This window comes from Lotus japonicus, chromosome 3 (genome assembly GCF_012489685.1).
Source record: "Lotus japonicus ecotype B-129 chromosome 3, LjGifu_v1.2".
Taxonomy (NCBI): Eukaryota; Viridiplantae; Streptophyta; class Magnoliopsida; order Fabales; family Fabaceae; genus Lotus; species Lotus japonicus.
In genome coordinates this window covers 2932949-2952135 of record NC_080043.1, presented here as the reverse complement: position 1 = coordinate 2952135, position 19187 = coordinate 2932949, and the positions used below count along the sequence as shown (strand labels likewise).

Sequence of the window (19187 nt, the reverse complement as noted above, 5' to 3'; positions counted from 1 at the left end):
TTGAAATATTAGTTAACTATATCAATTATTGTTGAATTGACAATTATTATTAACATATTTCAAACTTTTGACCACATTCAATATGGCATAACATATAAGTTAATGATGGTTTGACTGAAAACATAGTAGGAATCAAATAATGGCATCTTCATCTTCATCTTCTTCTTCCCATGTTCCTAGAATCAAATATGATGTCTTTGTTAGCTTCAGAGGCACAGACATACGCTATGGTTTTCTCAGCCATTTGAAGAAGGAGCTTCGCCAGAAGCAAGTGGATGCCTTTGTAGATGACAGGCTTGAAGGGGGAGATGAAATATCACATGCACTTGTCAGAGCAATTGAAGGGTCACTCATGTCTTTGGTCATATTCTCCAAGGACTATGCTTCTTCTAAATGGTGCTTGGAGGAGCTTGTGAAAATAGTTGAGTGCATGGACACAAGTAAACAGGTTGTGATTCCTGTTTTCTATAATGTTGATCCATCTCATGTGCGGCACCAGATAGGGTCTTATGGAGAAGCCTTAGATAAACATGAAAAGAGTAAAAGAAACTTAGCCAAGGTGCAAAATTGGAGATCTGCTTTGAGTGTGGCTGCTAATCTTTCTGGATTTCATTCATCAAAATTTGGGTAAATCATGTTGTTTGTTTCTCCCCATGCATGTTTAGTTATTTGTTGATTTTATAATATTGCATACTTTGGCAGGCTATGCAACTTCCAATGAGGACCTTAACAACTTGACTATTTTATCCTGGTTGATTTTCATTGTAGCATTTGTTATTTCCTTAAACCATGTGGCACCAATGATTTGTCATTACTAGTTGCTATTAGAATTTGGGTTAAACTTAACTGTACCACAAAAGTTAGCTCTATAGTGAGAAGTGTCTATTAAGGTAATTGAGACAAGACTAAAATAATGCCTATAAAAGGTAGAGCAACTCATTTTTGAACTTTAAATATCTACTGGTGGCCTAATAAATGGATTGAGGATAGGCTCTCATACCATGCTAAAATTTAGATTTTGTTTAGGCTTAAATCTACTTAAAACTAGCTTGACGGTGATGGTTGTTCTACCCTTCATAAGAATTATTTTGATCATATCTCTAATTGATATGATGCGAGACATTAGCAGTTATTTCATTTAAGTGGCATCATATAACTTATGCGATGGTGATTAATAGTGGTTCCATTATAATTTGTTGTATTATGTTTGACTAAAGTTTTGAGTAAACCCTCATTTTCATCTTCAACCATGGAAAAGTTTTTCAATTCATACTAGCAATTAGCAAATATAAGTCCCTCACGTATGCTTAGTTTATATTTCGATATATGTTGGCACCTGTGCAAATGAACGTTAACACTCACTTCAAGACATTAAGTCAATGGAACACTTCTCGTGCGCTCAATTGGTATCCAAACACATAATATGTTGGTTACATTAGTCCATCTATACTTTCATCGGGTGATCACATTTCATGCTTAGTTTGGACTAATATGAAAAACCTTCCATCCTAAGTTTTACTTATTGTGCTTTCACCTGTTAAAATTAACAATAGTGGCACTAAACTTGATATACTTTTTCTTTCTCTTGTTTTATAGGGATGAAGTTGAGCTTATAGAAGCAATTGTCAAGTCTTTGTCATCCAAGTTGAATCTTATGTACCAAAGTGAGTTAACAGACCTTGTTGGAATTGAAGAACGGATTGCAGAGTTGGAGTCACAATTGCGCCTAGGGTCGACAATGGATGTTCTTGCCATTGGAATTTGGGGCATGGGAGGAATTGGTAAGACAACTATTGCAGCTGCAGTATATAACCGTCTTTGTTTTGAATTTGAAGGGTGTTGCTTTATGGCAAACATAAGGGAAGAATCAGAGAAACAAGGAATGATTTATCTGAAGAATAAAATTCTCTCTATATTACTAAAGGAAAATGATCTACATATTGGCACACCTAATGGAGTTCCCCCTTATGTTAAGAGAAGGCTCGTTCGTAAAAAGGTTCTTCTTGTTCTTGATGATATCAGTGATTCAGAGCACCTAGAAAATTTAGTTGGAGCACTTGATTGGTTTGGATCTGGTAGCAGAATTATTGTAACAACTAGAGATAAGCAAGTGCTTGGTAAAATAGTTGACAGTATATATGAGGCAAAGGCATTAAACTCTGATGAAGCTATTAAGCTTTTCATTATGAATGCCTTCGAGCAACAAAGTTGTGTTGATATGGAGTGGAATGAGTTATCAAGAAGGGTGATTCAGTATGCTAATGGAAACCCATTAGCTTTGAAAGTTTTGGGCTCTTTTCTTTATGGTAAAAGCAAGATAGAATGGTTAAGCCAATTGCAGAAACTTAAGAAAATGCCTCACTCCAAAATCCAAAATGTGTTGAGATTGACTTATGATAGACTTGATCGAGAAGAGAAAAACATCTTTCTATACATTGCATGTTTTTTGAAAGGATATGAATTGCACCGAGTAATAGTTCTGCTTGATGCCTGTGGTTTCTCGACAATTATTGGGTTAAGAGTCCTTAAAGACAAAGCTCTCATCATTGAAGCCAAGGGCTCTGGAAGACCAATTGTATTGATGCATGACTTGATACAAGAAATGGGTTGGGAGATTGTTCGAGAAGAATGTATTGAAGACCCTGGGAAACGCAGTAGGTTATGGGATCCTAACGACATTCATCAAGTATTGGAAAATAACACAGTAAGAGCCATAATTGTGTGAAATGTCTTTATAAAATAATTTTGTGCAAACTTCTGGTTTTGAATAATATTTACATTGTATGTTACTTTATCTTGCTAGGGAACTAAAGCCATTGAAAGCATAACTCTGGATGTCTCAAAAATTGATGAGCTGTGCTTAAGTCCTCGAGTCTTGAAGAAAATTGACCTGAGTGATTCCAAGCATTTGCTAGAGCTCCCAGATTTTTCAAAGGCTTCAAATCTTGAAGAAGTAGAACTCTATGCTTGCAGAAATTTGCTGAGTGTTCATCCGTCTATTTTGTCTCTCCACAAGCTTGTGCGTTTAAACCTATTTTACTGTGAAGCGCTTACCAGTCTTCAAAGTGAAACCCATTTAAGATCCCTTCGTGAACTTCTCCTCACTGGCTGCTCAAGACTTGTAGTGTTTTCAGTGACTTCAGAGAGTATGAAAGACCTAGCCTTAACTTCAACTGCTATCAATGAATTGCCCTCATCAATTGGGAGTCTCAGAAATCTGGAAACATTGACTCTTGATTACTGCGAAAGTCTAAGCAATCTTCCTGACAAGGTTGCGGACCTGAGATCACTCCGGGAACTTTATGTTCATGGTTGCATACAACTTGATGCATCAAATCTTCATGTCCTTTTTAATGGCTTGAGGTCTTTGGAAATTTTAAAGCTGCAACAATGTCTGAACTTGTCTGCAATTCCAGACAATATTAGCCTCCTATCTTCATTGCGCGAGTTGTTACTAGCAGGAACAGATATTGAGAGATTTCCTGCAAGCATCAAGCATCTTTGTAAGCTGGAAAAGATTGATTTGAGGGATTGCAAGAGGCTTTGCTATCTTCCAAAGCTTCCACCATCATTAAAAGAGTTATTTTGATAAGATAGGGGAATAGAATAATGGATAATTATTATTGATACTGCAGAGATGAAGAATCTCTACTGGAAATAATACAATACAGCAGGAGTTCGAGAGCATGTTCTCTCCATACTACCACACACTTATAATTTCCTGGACAACCATCTAATAGGCTACATCTATTATTTATACAACTGCATAGTGCAGTTTCTATTTTGAATTCAAACTGACATACACACATAATAACTGCTAACTCCTAATAACTACAGACTGGTAACTGCCCCTATCCATCTGTCAAATTCGTATTTCCCCTCTCTCCTTGCTGTTTTGGCTGTCAGCAGTCTCCATGGCCACAGTAGAGGCTGCGCCACCCCCCATGGTGGTTCCAGACCTGAAATTCTTCTTTTTCGGGCGATAAACTTGGATCAAAGGAGGTTTAATCTTATCAATACCCCCCCTTGAAGATTCACCTTGTCCTCAAGGTGAAAGTCTGGAAAGGCTTCATGAATGCGGGCCACCGATTCCCAACTATTCTCACAAGAAGGAAGATTCTGCCAGGAAATCAGAACCTCAACATTACCAGGAGAATCTTCACGAACATTGAGAACCGATTCGGGATAAACTTGCAACTCGTGATCTTCAGATAGCATTGGAGGCAAGGGCTGAGATTGAAACGAATCACCAATGGCTTTCTTAAGAAGAGAGACATGGAACACCGGATGAATTCTGCTATGGGAAGGAAGGTCTAATTTATAAGCTACAGCTCCAACTTTGGTTAACACTTGGAATGGCCCATAGAATCGTGGACTGAGTTTCTGATTAACTCGTTGAGCCAAAGATCGCCTTCTATAAGGCTGCAACTTCAAGAAGACCCAATCGCCAGCTTCAAATTCCACTTGTCTTCTATGTTTGTTGGCATATGTACGCATGATATCCTGAGACTTAAGCAAGTTGTCCCGCAAATCTGCCAACAATTCGTCCCGGTCCTTAGAAAGTTTATTAACCTCATCTAACTTGGAAGGAATGGTCGAACCTTTGAAAAGAAGAGGAGGATCCTGCCCATACAAGGCTTGAAAAGGTGACATTTTGCTGGAAGCATTATAATTAGTATTAAACCAGAATTCAGCCCATGGAAGACAAGAAACCCATTTTTTGGGTTTGGAACCGGTAAGACAGCGCAAGTACACCTCCAAGCACCGATTGACAACTTCGGTTTGGCCATCAGTTTGGGGATGATAAGCAGAACTAAATTTCAATTGAGTACCTGCTGCTCGGAAAAGTGCCTTCCAAAAATTGCTCAAGAAAAGGGGATCTCGATCAGATACAATGGAGGAAGGAAAACCATGTAGCCTGACAATTTCTTGAAGGAATACAGCAGCAACCTCAGTAGCTGTATAGGGATGACCCAAGGCCAAGAAATGTGCATATTTTGTAAGACGATCAACTACTACCAGAATGGTGTCTTTCCCCATGGATTTAGGTAAACCAGTGACAAAATCCATGGAAATATCTGTCCAAACTTGAGTAGGAACGGGTAAAGGTTGCAATAAGCCTGCCGGAGTTAAATTATCACTTTTGTTCCTTTGGCAAACATCGCAAGCAGCCACATAGTTCTTGATGTCAGATTTCATGCCGTCCCAATAAACCAAGTTGGCTACCCTTTTGTATGTTCTGAAGATTCCGGAATGCCCTCCCATCAATGAAGAATGAAACTCTTTCAAGATGACTGGTATACGGGAGGAAGTCTTGGATAAAACCAATCTACCTTTAAAGAATAGTTTCTGATCACGCAAGACATAACCGGAATGAGAAGTAGGGTCCAGAATCAAGTCTTGAATAATTTTCTGCAACTTGTCATCTTTATTGACTTCTTCCACCCATTCTTCAAAATCATGAATTTGTAAGATAGAAATGGCGCAATAAGAACTCCGCCGGGATAAGGCATCAGCAGCAGAATTGTCTTTACCCGGTTTGTACTGAATATCAAAGTCAAACCCAGCCAACTTAGAAACCCACTTGAATTGTTCTTCACCTAACATGCGTTGATCTGCCAAAAACTTCAAACTTTTCTGATCAGTTCGGATTATAAAATGATGACCCAACAAGTAATGGCGCCATTTCTGGACAGCTTTGACAACCGCCATCAGTTCGCGATCATAGACTGATTTCCTTTGATTCCGATCAGATAAAGTTGTACTCCAAAAAGCCAAAGGGCGACCTTCCTGCAGTAAAACAGCACCCAAACCTGTACCTGAAGCGTCAGTCTCTAAAACAAAAGGCTTGGTAAAATCAGGAACAGCCAGCATAGGAAGAGTAGTCATGGCATTCTTTAATTGTTCAAAAGCAGCATGAGCATCAGAACTCCATTGAAAAGCATCTTTCTTCAATAAATTAGTCAAAGGTTTCGCAATCTTCCCATAATTCTGTACAAAACGGCGGTAATAACCTGTTAGTCCAAGAAAACCCCTTAAACTTTTGATGTCCTTGGGAGTAGGCCACAACCACATAGCCTCTAATTTCTTTGGATCAGCAGAAACTCCACCTGCAGAAATGATGTGACCTAAATACTCCAAAGTCTCTTGGCCAAAAGTGCATTTCTTCCCATTGACTTTCAAATCATGTTGTTGTAATAGAGATAAAACAGTGTGCAAATGTTGGATATGATCTTCCATGGAGAGGCTATAGATCAAAATATCATTGAAGAAAACTAATACAAACTTGCGGAGAAGGGGCCTCAAAACTTCATTCATTAAAGATTGAAAAGAAGAGGGTGCATTAGTGAGACCAAAAGGAAGTACCAGAAATTCGTAATGACCTTCATGAGTTCTGAATGCAGTTTTTTCAATGTCACCTTCCTTCATTCTGATTTGGTGATAACCGGAACGCAAATCCAGCTTTGAAAAGATCCGTGCCCCTCCTATTTCATCCAACAATTCATCAATGACTGGAATTGGAAATTTGTCTGGCACGGTGATCTTGTTTAAAGCCCGATAATCAACACAAAACCGCCAACTACCATCTTTCTTTTGAACCAGAATTATGGGGCTGGAGAAGGGACTTGTAGATGGACGAATAATGCCGGCATCTAACATTTCAGCAACCAATTTCTCAATTTCGTTTTTCTGGTAATGAGGATATCTATAAGGTCTTAAGTTAGGAATTTGCGCCCCTTCCTTGAGATGAATCGCATGATCTTGCCGACGGTGAGGTGGTAATCCTTCCGGCGGTTCAAAGATGGAAGGAAATTGGTGGAGAATGGAAACTAAATCTGCTGGAACATTAGCCCTCCAATCTGTTTCTGCTTGAATTTGTTGAAAATCAATGAGAAATCCCTCACCATGTTGCAAAGCCTTGAGTAAGGAATTTAAAGAAGCATCCTTCTTGCATAATTCAGGATCCCCTTGGAGTGACAACTTCTGGCCATTCATAGTAAACCGCAAAGTCAACTGTTCAAAGTTAGCTCTAATGTCACCAAGACTTGCTAACCATTCTAGGCCCAATACAATGTCCACTCCGCCAAGGCCAAACAAATAAAATTGTTGATTGACCGGCACATTATGTAACAGCAAAGACACGTCCTTACAAACACCCTTGCATGGTATCTTATGACCATCCCCTACTTCAACTACATAAGATGGAGTATCCTCAACCTTCAAGTGCAATTCCTGTACTAACGCCTTGGAAATGAAATTATGAGTTGCTCCACAATCAACTAACACCACAACTTTGTGATCTTCAATAGTTCCCCAAACCTTGAAAGACCTTCTAGAACTGAATCCAACAATACTATTCAGGGATAAATGTGGGACAGGTTCCGTTTCGGGGTGACAATCTGGATCATCTTCTGGTTCAGAATCGCCAGTCTCTTCCATCAGCATAACTCGAAATTGTTTGTTCTTGCACACATGGTTAGGCCCAAATTTTTCATCACAGCGAAAACATTCTCCTTTCCGGATCTTCTCCTGGTAATCAGCATCAGAAAGTCTACGGTAATTACCCGGTCGATTTCTTTGAAATGGTTTTTCCACAGAGACACTACCAGAATAAGATGAAGATGGTGTGTAACTTTTGCCTCCACTCTTCTGTGTAGTATCAACTGTGACAGTTCGAGAAATTGATGGTGACTTATAAGAATTACTGAACCTTGAACCAGAAGTTGAATTTGGATGAACCTTACTAACTGCAAGATTTTTCTGCTCAATCATTAAAACCTTTTGGACCATGATGGATAAGGTTGTTGGTTCATAAAGTTTAATTTCTGCACCTATGTCCTCCTTCAAACCATTCACAAAGATATCCATTAAGTGTGTTTCATCAATGTCTTTCAACATGCCGGCAAATTTCTCAAATTGTTCCACAAATTCCGCCACCGAATCTTCTTGCTTAAGGGCTAGTAAAGCAGCAAAGGGATTGAGAGTACTTGAAACTTGGAACCTCTTCAGAATTGCCAACTTAAAAGTGTCCCAGTCTGCGTGAGGATGACAACCTTCCCACCATTGAAACCATGACAGAGCTTTTCCATCCAGTGCCACCAGAACCGCCTGCAATCTCCCCTCCTCTGGAACTCCACGAATTTGGAAGAACCTTTCCAACTTATGAACCCAACCATAGGCATCAGCAACACCATCAAAAACTGGAACCTCCAACTTCCGCCAACGTGCAGAAGTGTTATCACAGTTAGACTCTTCTTCCTGTCCTGGGCGCTTAATGCTCTGTTCATGATTGTCTCTTTGAGAGCCAAGGTCGTCCCGATGCATGAACGTCTCCATCATATTTTCCAAACGTTGAATTCGTTGATCAGTTTGTTGACGGTCAATCTGTGCTTGTTGACGATCAGCCTGTGCTTGTTGACGATCAATCTGCAACATTTCCATAATTTCTTGCATCCGCTCCATTGGATCTTGACTGGCTTCAGAACGAGTTTTTCCCATTTATAAAGTGAACCACTTAAGTACCACAGCACCTGGATGGTGCTCTGATACCAAAATGATAAGATAGGGGAATAGAATAATGGATAATTATTATTGATACTGCAGAGATAAAGAATCTCTACTGGAAATAATACAATACAGCAGGAGTTTGAGAGCCTGTTCTCTCCATACTACCACACACTTATAATTTCCTGGACAACCATCTAATAGGCTACATCTATTATTTATACAACTGCATAGTGCAGTTTCTATTTTGAATTCAAACTGACATACACACATAATAACTGCTAACTCCTAATAACTACAGACTGGTAACTGCCCCTATCCATCTGTCAAATTCGTATTTCCCCTCTCTCCTTGCTGTTTTGGCTGCTCAGCAGTCTCCATGGCCACAGTAGAGGCTGCGCCACCCCCCATGGTGGTTCCAGACCTGAAATTCTTCTTTTTCCGGCGATAAACTTGGATCAAAGGAGGTTTAATCTTATCATATTTGCAGCTAACTGTTCATCCTTGGAGACAGTAATGCTCACTCCGGCAGCTGCTGAACTACTACAAGCAAACATGATGAAATAGAATTCCAGAATTGTGTAAAGTTGGATGAACTTTCTCTCAGTGCTATTGAAGTAAATTCTCATGTGAGCATGAAGAAATTGGCACATCGTAGTCTCTTATCAATAAGAAGCAAGTTTCTTGATGATCCAGTTGATTTTATCTACCCTGAAGGTAAAGTTCCAGAGTGGTTCGTGTACAGATCAACACAGGCTTCAGTAACGATTGATCTGCATAGACTGTATGATGCTCCACGTTTCAAGCGTATAGGCTTCATATTATGTGTCATTGTTGGTCCGTTCCCATCTGATGGCAACACTTTGATCAGTTGTGACTATTACCTGGAAACTGGTAATGGCGAAAGGGACAAAATGAACAGATGGACTAGTATACTTGCTATTGAATTTGTTTCTGATCATGTGTGTCTGTGGTACGATAAAAATTGTTGTCTGCAAAGCAGTGAATATGAAAATGATATCATGGAAGAATATGTGTCTGGTTGCACTCCAAAGGTTTCATTTGAATTCTTTGCTCAAAATGGAGTTACATGGAAAAGAAGGGAGGATATTATGATAAAAGGATGTGGAGTGTGTCCGATACACGACACTTCATATGACAATTTCATAAAGCGAATGGGAACTCACCTTCGAATTGGAACATGGAAGAGTGCAGCACAGGGCTTGAAAGATATATTGTTTCTCTGATATTTTTGGAAGGTTGCTCGCCTTTCACTATTTTCAGACATCCTTTTTAAGCACATCTTCGTATTTGTAAAACAAATGAAGAGTATTGGATTGACTTTGAATTTTTGACAGTGACAACGATGCATTTCGATAGCTATATATATATTTGCAAGTGCGATCAGAATGATAAAGCAAGAAGAGATATATTTATATAAAAAGTTAAGGAACAAGGATATGCTTTGGTTTCTATAGATGTAAGAGATTTTAAGACTTCATGTAAAAGAATTACCAATCAATGTAAAACAATAATTTAAATCGAAAGAAAAACCATCAAATATAAGTATATAACACAAATTGTTGTACCCTTGTGTGCTACATTGTCTAGAATCATATTTAGGCTTAAATATGTTTTTACACCCTCTAATTAGGTTTTGTCTGCCATTTTGAAACGTCCCTCTTTTTACAACTTTTTGGATGGATTTTTTTGAAGATCAAGTAGTTATTTGCTGACCCTTCCATTGTAGATCAAAGTTCTAATCCACTTTAGATATATCGAACGTACCATCCCGCCATAATCCTCAATTAGTCAAGCCCTACAACCTCCATCAGTAAATAGAAAAAACATAAAAATTAAACAACTTCATGAAGCAACTCGTATCTACAAAACTCGTCATCCCATTAGCTGATTTTTCACTAAGCTAAAACATTGCCAATTTCTCGCATTGAGCAGAAACTATACTACTAGACATACAACAATTCAATAAAAAAAAACAAATGAAAATGATATCATTATGATGAAAAGTAAAAACTATGTACTAACATTAAAAACATCCAGAACCCGTATCCAGGAGCACAAGTTTGTTGTTTCCCTTGACATTAGTTACTCCTCCACTACATCATCATCATCATCTTCTTCAAACTCTTCCTCCTCTTCATCTCCATCATTTTCCTCTTCTTCATCTTCTTCTTCATCAGTAACAATGAAGCCTCCTAGTGTTTCATCATCATCTTCTTCATCCTTTTCAACAGTTTCATTGACACTAACTGCTTTTTTTCTTTTAGAATTGCTACTACCTATGGCCTCTTTGTTAGGTCCTTTCCTATCTTTAGATCTTGTTGTGTACTTGGGTATCTTACCTTTCCCTGTCTTAGCAACAACTACCCTGTCATCTTCACTGTCACCAGTCCACTTGTCATCTTCATTATCTTTAAATGATTTTCGCTTTCTCCTCATTTTCCTCCTCTCCTCAAAATCCTCGTCATCCTCACTATCTTTGCTAGGTTCCTCCAGGAACCACTCCCAATCCTTCGCATTCCGGATCACGCCCTTGGGATACTGATCAAACTCGTGTCCGATCACTAGAAAACCAAACTCTGCATTTTCAAAACCACAATGTGAGAATATCTTCAAAAGGATTAGCTATCACTCTGAATTCAAAGAACCAACTCATGTTCAATATTGGACACAAGAAATAAGTACAAGATAATGTTTTATGTGTGTTACAAAATCTTGCTCTGTTAGAGTACCATCCTTGATGTAAAATAAACAAAGTTGAACATTTATCAATGCAAATTCATAATAATGCAATTTCATGCTCCTTAACTCTAAGTGTAACTGCATGCAACCAAATTTACATTAGAAATTGAAAGACAGCCAAATTTGGTTCCACCCACAATACTGGTAATCAATGAAAGAGGATATTAATATTAGTATTATAGAGAAAGGCAACACCTTAAATTGAATTGAATCATACTAGACTTACAATTTGAAAGGCTATGATGCTATCAAATTGACAGTTGCTAGAATTGATTCTCCAGTGTGTTATACAGTCAATTTTAAGGTGTTTGAATTTTTCATTTGACAATTGATCTAGCTCCAAAATCAATTCTATGATGAAATTAGTTCCAAATCCTAAATTCAGCTATGGACACAATCAATTATTGAAAATTGAAAGGAAGGCAATAAATACCTTTAACAGGATCAATTCCTGAAACATCAACAACTTGGTCAGAGTTAAGCTCAGGTTCAGCAATTGGACCCTTTTCCTTGAAATGGAACCAGAAGGGTGCTTTCCCGGACAAGGAGAAACGGTCCCCGAGTTCCAAGTGGCCTTCATCGAACTTCCTGAAGAGCTTAAGCGTTGCTCCGCCGTGGTTGGTGGTGGTGGACACCCAAATGGGGTTGTTTCCGATGACTTGGAATGAAACCCTAGGAGGAGAAGTCTCTGGGTTGTTGAGTTGGAATGAAACGTGACGGCGAGAAACGGTGCGGTCGTGGGTGTTGAAACCGGAGTCTCTTCCGAACAAAGCTGTAGCGGCGGTTGTCAGTGTGAAATTCGAACCATCTTCAGCTTGCAGTTCAAACTCCATTGATTTTCCAGGACACAACTACCCATTGTTTGATTTCGGTAGAGGCAGTAAAAAGTAAAACACCTATTTCCGGCACTCATTCTAAAGTTACCTTTTCTTTTCTTTGTTGCTTTGTTGGGATTTTTAACTATATTATACATATTTTCTTTTTTAAGTTATTGTATTTTAGTAAACTTCTTTAATCATAAAGTAATCAAAATAACGAGTCAATAAAAGTGTAATGTAACATTTACCGAAAAAAAATTAAGAGCATCTCTAACTCTGGTTCTTAGAGAAAAGTTCTTAAGTTAAGAACTAAGAATCATGTTCTTAAGCATCGGAGATAACTAACATGAAGTGCTTACTTCTTAAAAATAAGAACCAGTACCTTGTTCAAGAGGCGTTAGTGTTGTAGTCTTTTTTCTTTTTCTTTTAAGTAGTATTTACAAAAAAAAAAAAATAAGAACTAGTTCTTATACAAACAACTTTGTTTTATAAATTCTTAGCATAAAAAAACATTTATGAATTTTGTTTTATTCTTTTATAAAAATAAAAAGTATAAATAATATGGTGTGGCGGGACCAAATGAGTAGTGCTAAGAACTCAAAGTAAAAAATTTGGAATTGAAGTAAAATATGCAAAAGTTATTTGAGAGTTGCTTAGAGCACATGTGGCAATACCCATGTAAATAGTTCTAAGAACTAAAAAGGCTTAATAGCACTTTTGGTCCCCCACGTTTCAAAAATGTGCAATATTAATCCCCCACGTTTGAAAATAGCATAATGGTACCTCAACGTTTATCTCCGTTAGCAGTTTTGGTCCCTCAGCTATTTTGCCGTTAGAAACTTAACGTTTTTGTGTGATATGGCATTTTTTTTTTCTGAGGGTACCACCCACCCACCCCAGTGAACCCCCCCCCCCCCACACCCACCCACCCCATGAAGGTGAAAATGGTGGGTACTCCACTACGCCATCTACCCACAATCAGATCCGCCGTAATCTTTCCCTGTCGTCGATCCACCACCGTCGCGTGATGGATCAGCTTGATCTGTCGTCCTCTTGTGCTGGTCAAGTGTATCAACACCACTTCTAAGAGAGAATGGAAGAGAGGGAACTGAGTGAGTGAGAGAGAGAAAGTCTTGTGGTTTGAAATTGGGCGGTGAAAGGTGATGGTGGTGGGTGGGATCGCCATTATCAGAGAGAAGAGGGGTGGGTTGAAATTGGGGTTGGGAAGGTCGACGAAGAAGAGCTGCAAGATCCATCGAAACCCGAACCCCACGTAGCACATCTGGGTTTTCAACCTGAACTTGTTCTTCAACTTAATTTCTCCAATTCCTATATGTTCTTTTCTTTTTTGTTAACAGAGATGGGTGTGGGTTAATTTGTTTTGGTTTGGGTCGGGGTAAGGAGAAGGAGATTGGGATGAATTTCTGGGTTGCAACAGGGGAGGAGGGAAAATGGATCAACGAAGAAGAAGTCAAGGATGAATTGGGGATTTGGAGGAGAAGAACACGATGGGGAGAAGAAAATCAGAGGGTTAATATTGTGATAAGGCTCACGTGATTCTCACGTGTTTAGTCTTAATGCCACATCAGAAAAAAAATGCCATGTCACACAAAAACGTTAAGTTTCTAACGGCAAAATAGCTGAGGGACCAAAACTGCTAACAGAGATAAACGTTGAGGTACCATTATGCTATTTTCAAACGTGGGGGATTAATATTGCACATTTTTGAAACGTGGGGGACCAAAAGTGCTATTAAGCCAACTAAAAATTAAGAACCTAGGGATAGAGATGCTCAAATATAACAATGATGAATTGATGATGGTTAATGTGCACTTCATTCTCTATGCTTATGTAAGTGGTTGAGTGTTAGATTCTAAAAACAAAAATTTGGGAATCAGTCAAAGTCTCAAAGACCTTCTCAACCTACTCAAATGTAACACTAAATAAGTTGAAAATAAATCTATAAAATTTTAGTATCCCACGTCCGGCCGCTATGAAAATAATCTTCTAAAACTTCAAGATCACATTAAATAGGTAAACATCTCACAACAAATACTTCTTCATACATTGAACTAAATAGATGCTTACAGAACACAATTATCTTTCAATTGTCCTACACCTTCTTAGTTTTAATCACTCTTTATAGAATGCTTAATTTTTGTTGAGAACTAATTTTACATGTAAAGTAAATTCTAAAAACAAAGGTGAAAACCAATTTGACTCACTAAAAGGATTAATTTTACCACCCATGTTTGTAGAGTGAAGTTTGTGGACTCGCTATGGATGTTGTATTTATCTACTTATCAATCTTAGTTTATCCAACACAAGCAGGAACACGCACCTCACCTAGGAGAATCCAATAAGGAAGAAAAGCAATCTTCCTGGTTCTGGTGTTGAGACGAAACAGTAGGAAGGAAGTGACGATGAGAAGCATGGTGAATTGCCATCCCTTTGTCCTTCACCGTCTTCCCCATCACCACTTGTTCAACCACTTTCGACCATTTCGCTTCTCTATGTCTGCTCAGCTTTCCAATGTTTCGCCTCAGTCTCAAGGTACCTTATCTTCATTCACTGTTTTATGGTGTGGCACTCATGGATTATATTATAACATTGACTATTTATTGTGTTTGAGAGTAGCTAGAAATTGGCATAAATATTTGCTCACCTTATGTTAAGGAAATTCATCAGAAGAAACATTTAGTTAGTTAGTTAGTTAGTTGGAATTTGGACATTTAGAGACACTGTTAGTTAGTTAGTTAGCTAGTTAGTTAAGTAGTTGGAATTGGGAAATGAGAACTCTACTACCTGCAATGCAAGAAAGCAAAAAAACTTTATAACATGTTTGGATCCGTTTCTCTTTTCTCAGAATCAATTCTGACACTCAGATGCTACTCACGGAAACTGCTCCCCATAATGATTGATTTTGGCTTTAGAATCAAATATAGAAGGATTTCTAAACATGCACATACTTGTTCTCTATCCCACTCAACTGCCTTGTTCTTTTTTCTCTGCTTTCAGTGATTGAGGCACCCGCACGGGTTGGTTTTTTGGGCATTGGAATCATGGGCTCCCCCATGGCACAAAATCTCTTAAAAGCTGGGTATGTATGTATCTATGCCTTCCTCATCATATCGCCCTTACCTTGATTTGTATCTATTTGTAAGGAGATAACTTAAAATGTTACTGAATTGAGAGAGCAATGTTAATTCATGTCACACATTTTTCATGCTTGTCTTAGTAGTAAGCGCTTTAAATTCAAGTTTTTTTGTCCATAGATTCCACTCTTGTTTCGGCTGAGTTGTAATTAATTACTATGCCTTTACCTGTAACTGTAGTTCTCCATGTCCTGATTGATTCTCCTAACTTTTCTTGTTGTAGAATTGATCTGACTGTTTGGAATAGGACCAAGAGCAAGTGTGATCCTTTAATCAGCTTGGGAGCAAAGTAAGTTTTTGATATTCAGGTTTCCATATTTTTGTGTTTTGAGGACCATGATGGATCTTCACAGGGCGCAGCATTATTATTAAGTAGTTGTGCTTGTGCATCTGCGCACGATGCATACACTTGAAAACATGGAAGTGTGATACCTACATTTTATAAGACACATCAAGAGAAGAAATAATCTGTAAGTTTTGAAGTGTGTTTGAAATTCTATGATTCTGCAGATATAAATCATCTCCTGAGGAAGTAGCAGCATCTTGTGATGTCACATTTTCCATGCTTGCAGATCCTCAAAGTGCAGTGAGTATATTTCAGTATAGGTTGAAAAGCTAATAAATTAGTTCTGACTCTGAGCTAGTTATGCTTGTACTGTATCAGATGGATGTTGCTTGTGGGAAGCATGGAGCGGCAAATGGAATGGGTCCAGGAAAAGGGTTCTATATTCAAATTCAAATTTTCAAATTGCTTCCAGGATATTGCTGCAATTTTGACAAGTAACACTATTTGAAATGGATATTTGACACTTTTGTATGTCAGATATGTGGATGTTTCAACTGTTGATGGGGACACTTCTAAATTGATTAGTGAGCACATAAAATCCACTGGAGCATTATTTTTGGAGGTGAAGTTCTTTATAACTTCCCTATCTATTCTATGTGGCATGTACAGAGTGCTCTGTAGTTAGGATATGCATCAATCATTGCTTGCTTTAGTCAGATGATTAGATGAATATTGTAAGTTGTGACACCTATGAAGCCATTTCTGTTTACCCACAGGCTCCAGTTTCAGGTTCCAAAAAACCAGCTGAAGATGGCACGTTGATATTTCTTACAGCAGGTGAATATTATTCTTCCAAGTACTTATTCACATTAGCAATGGAAAAGAGTTGGTGAAGGATTATTTTCCTTTTTTTACAAGAAGGAAATTTAGCTGGGATGTATCAGAATTGGAATTCCCTTCAATCAGATAAATCTTAAATTCACACACAGGGAATTTGAGCCGTTCGAAGGTCGGACGACTCAGATTTTAAGCTTATCTCTTCCGTCCGTTCTTGATGAAACATGAGATCGGACGGCTCAGATTTCTTAACTGTGTTAGTTTAGGAAGCCCTGGTCCCAATAGTTGCTGAAGATTGTAATTATGAACTGATGAAGACTTTTATACATGTTATACTGTAAAGAATTTTTTTCTATATATCCTCCATTTGTATAATTGGCAGCACATAGCATTGTGAATATATTCAGACTTTTCTGTGACAAAAGAGTATTGGGCACTAACAGAAACTGAGACAATGTATATGATTTTTCAGGAGACAGAAATCTTTATGAAACAGTTGCTCCTCACTTGGACATCATGGGAAAGGTATATATGTAATGTAGTATTTCATTAAAAAAATCTGATATTTCTTGCAAAGCAAATAATTAGTTCAGACTTCATACCATGTGTTTTGCTTCTATGCAGTCTAAATTTTTCTTGGGTGATGTTGGAAATGGAGCTGCAATGAAACTCGTTGTCAATATGATTATGGGCAGGTCTTTTAAAATTTGCTTCCTGCTTTTTTGCTGTTATTTGTCATTGTGTGCCGATGATTAAGGTGATATTATTTCTTTCTATATTTCCCGTTCGTTCATAGTATGATGGCATCCTTTTCCGAAGGCTTACTTCTCAGCGAAAAAGTTGGGCTGGATCCAAAAGTACTTGTGGAGGTATTCAGTTATCATCTAGTTCATCAGTTATCATCTAGTACTTGTCTTATGAAACATTTCCCTGGATTGCTCATTGATTTCATGGATTATTAAACATTCCATATTTCATTTGTTTCTAATTGAGATCTAGGTGATCATCCACGATTGAAAAAAATTCAACATAATTTGTGACTTTTGTAGGTGAAATTTGCTACACAAATTTACATGGATTTTCTGGCTGTTCCATAATTAAAGCCCTATAGGCCTTTTATCTTTCACTTTGGGCTGCTGTAGATTTGGTAGTTGAGAAACATCATTGACTTTTTTCGCTAATGTGATTCATTAGTCTGCAGAAAATTATTAACTGCATGAGAATGGTGTTAAGTGATACCTTGTCAAAGAGAAATCATAATGCAAATAAATTTGCAAGAATGCTGGATAGTATGAAGGATATTCACTCAAATTCTTATATTGTTACTTCGGCCTCATTAGTTAAAATAAATTCCTTACAATTTCGCCCAAAATTTTGGCACAATATAAGGGTACTGACTGCACTTCTGTTTGTTTCCACCCCCACCCTTGTGTGATATCATCTAGTAGAATGTCAACCTTGGATCCCAGGGCTAAGTAGAAGCAACCTCATTTAAAAACACTTGCTTCTGGTAACATACAAGATATTGTGACTTTCTTGAATTTTTTCTTCTTACAAGTTCAAAATGTTTCTAATTTGCTTATAGCTGTCATTATTCACTTTATTTCTATTCCTGGGAGAACTAATTTCCCATAACATGTCTTTCTTTGATATTAGGATTCATATTGTGTTGCTTATAAGGAAGAATGTGTCATGGCTGATGGCTCTCATGAGAAATGAATTAAATATTCTGCAAAATTGAAATTTTGCAGGTAATTTCACAGGGTGCCATTAGTGCTCCAATGTACTCAATGAAAGGCCCATCCATGATACAGTCACTTTACCCAACTGCATTTCCCTTAAAGCATCAGCAGAAGGTTTGTAAATGAATGAAAATTCCTCTTTGGTAACTCTCATAAGTCAGAATTAATTCTCACAAAGAATTAATGTTGACAGGATCTAAGACTTGCCCTGGGGTTAGCAGAATCTGTTTCCCAACCTATTCCAATTGCAGCAGCAGCTAATGAGCTATATAAAGTTGCAAAATCCCATGGCCTTAGTGATCAGGACTTCTCAGCTGTCATTGAAGCATTGAAGTCCAAGTTTCAGCACTCAGAAAACCAGTGACCTTCTTATGAGAGGCAGGTTCACTTGGAAAATAGTAGTGAGCTAGTTTTGAATGCATTTCAGAAATGCAGAACATGCTCCCATGGGTGCAAAAATTTTTGTGAAAATTTATTTTCAACTCATATTTCGTTGAGATGGTCCATCTTTTAGTACATGTTTGATTTCACTATTTGCAGAGATCAAGACACGTTGATTCAGAAACTAAGACTTGTAGCTTCTAACTAGAAGTGATTCTAAAACATTTCACCGTTAAACCAAACACGTTACCTAAGATCTTCTTGAATAGGATACCTACTTCAAGCAACCTCATATAGACACTCCAAGATTGATTTTCCAAGATTTCTTGTTTTATATACCTATTTTCATTTGTTAGATTTATCTCTTCATTTTCAGCCTTCTCTTGTCTTTGACAATTTATGGTCTTAATTCTCAGATTCTCAGTAGGATTACGTTCAACCCAAATTCCTTCTGGGTGTGTTGCTTATAAACCAAATGTCATGGTCATAAACTAATGTTAGATGAGCTTAAGCACGAGCTGCTTAGCTAAGTTATCTACCTTGGTATCTATATTCTTGTGCATGATCTTTCATTTTGATAGCCAAAATCTATCAGATGAAACAAATCTACGTCATTGGACTAGATGTTAACTCTCGATATTATTTTATTAACACTAAACAATGTCAATATAATATTAGTATTAAGCTCTAGATAACAAAA

The 19187-nt window shown here is 37.8% G+C and overlaps 2 protein-coding genes and 1 pseudogene across 2 annotated transcripts; 2 read left to right on the top strand and 1 right to left on the bottom strand.

Annotated features, from left to right (window-relative positions):
* Positions 1–131: 131 nt before the first annotated feature.
* LOC130745212 (disease resistance protein RUN1-like) lies at positions 132–9937 on the top strand (annotated as a pseudogene).
* Positions 9938–10350: 413 nt separating this feature from the next.
* On the bottom strand, positions 10351–12165 carry LOC130749854 (double-strand break repair protein mus-23). Its single transcript, XM_057603218.1, has 2 exons — positions 11702–12165; positions 10351–11105 (listed from the first exon to the last, which is right to left on the bottom strand). Exons 1-2 carry the CDS (start codon positions 12099–12101, stop codon positions 10612–10614), a joined length of 894 nt encoding a protein of 297 aa, XP_057459201.1. The 5' UTR covers positions 12102–12165; the 3' UTR covers positions 10351–10611.
* A 2218-nt stretch (positions 12166–14383) lies between these two features.
* On the top strand, positions 14384–18842 carry LOC130749143 (glyoxylate/succinic semialdehyde reductase 2, chloroplastic). The gene is made up of 12 exons (XM_057602439.1): positions 14384–14639; positions 15105–15186; positions 15465–15530; positions 15752–15827; positions 15906–15961; positions 16065–16149; positions 16304–16364; positions 16837–16889; positions 16989–17059; positions 17161–17233; positions 18116–18220; positions 18300–18842. Exons 1-12 carry the CDS (start codon positions 14510–14512, stop codon positions 18468–18470), a joined length of 1029 nt encoding a protein of 342 aa, XP_057458422.1. The 5' UTR covers positions 14384–14509; the 3' UTR covers positions 18471–18842.
* Positions 18843–19187: the final 345 nt, after the last annotated feature.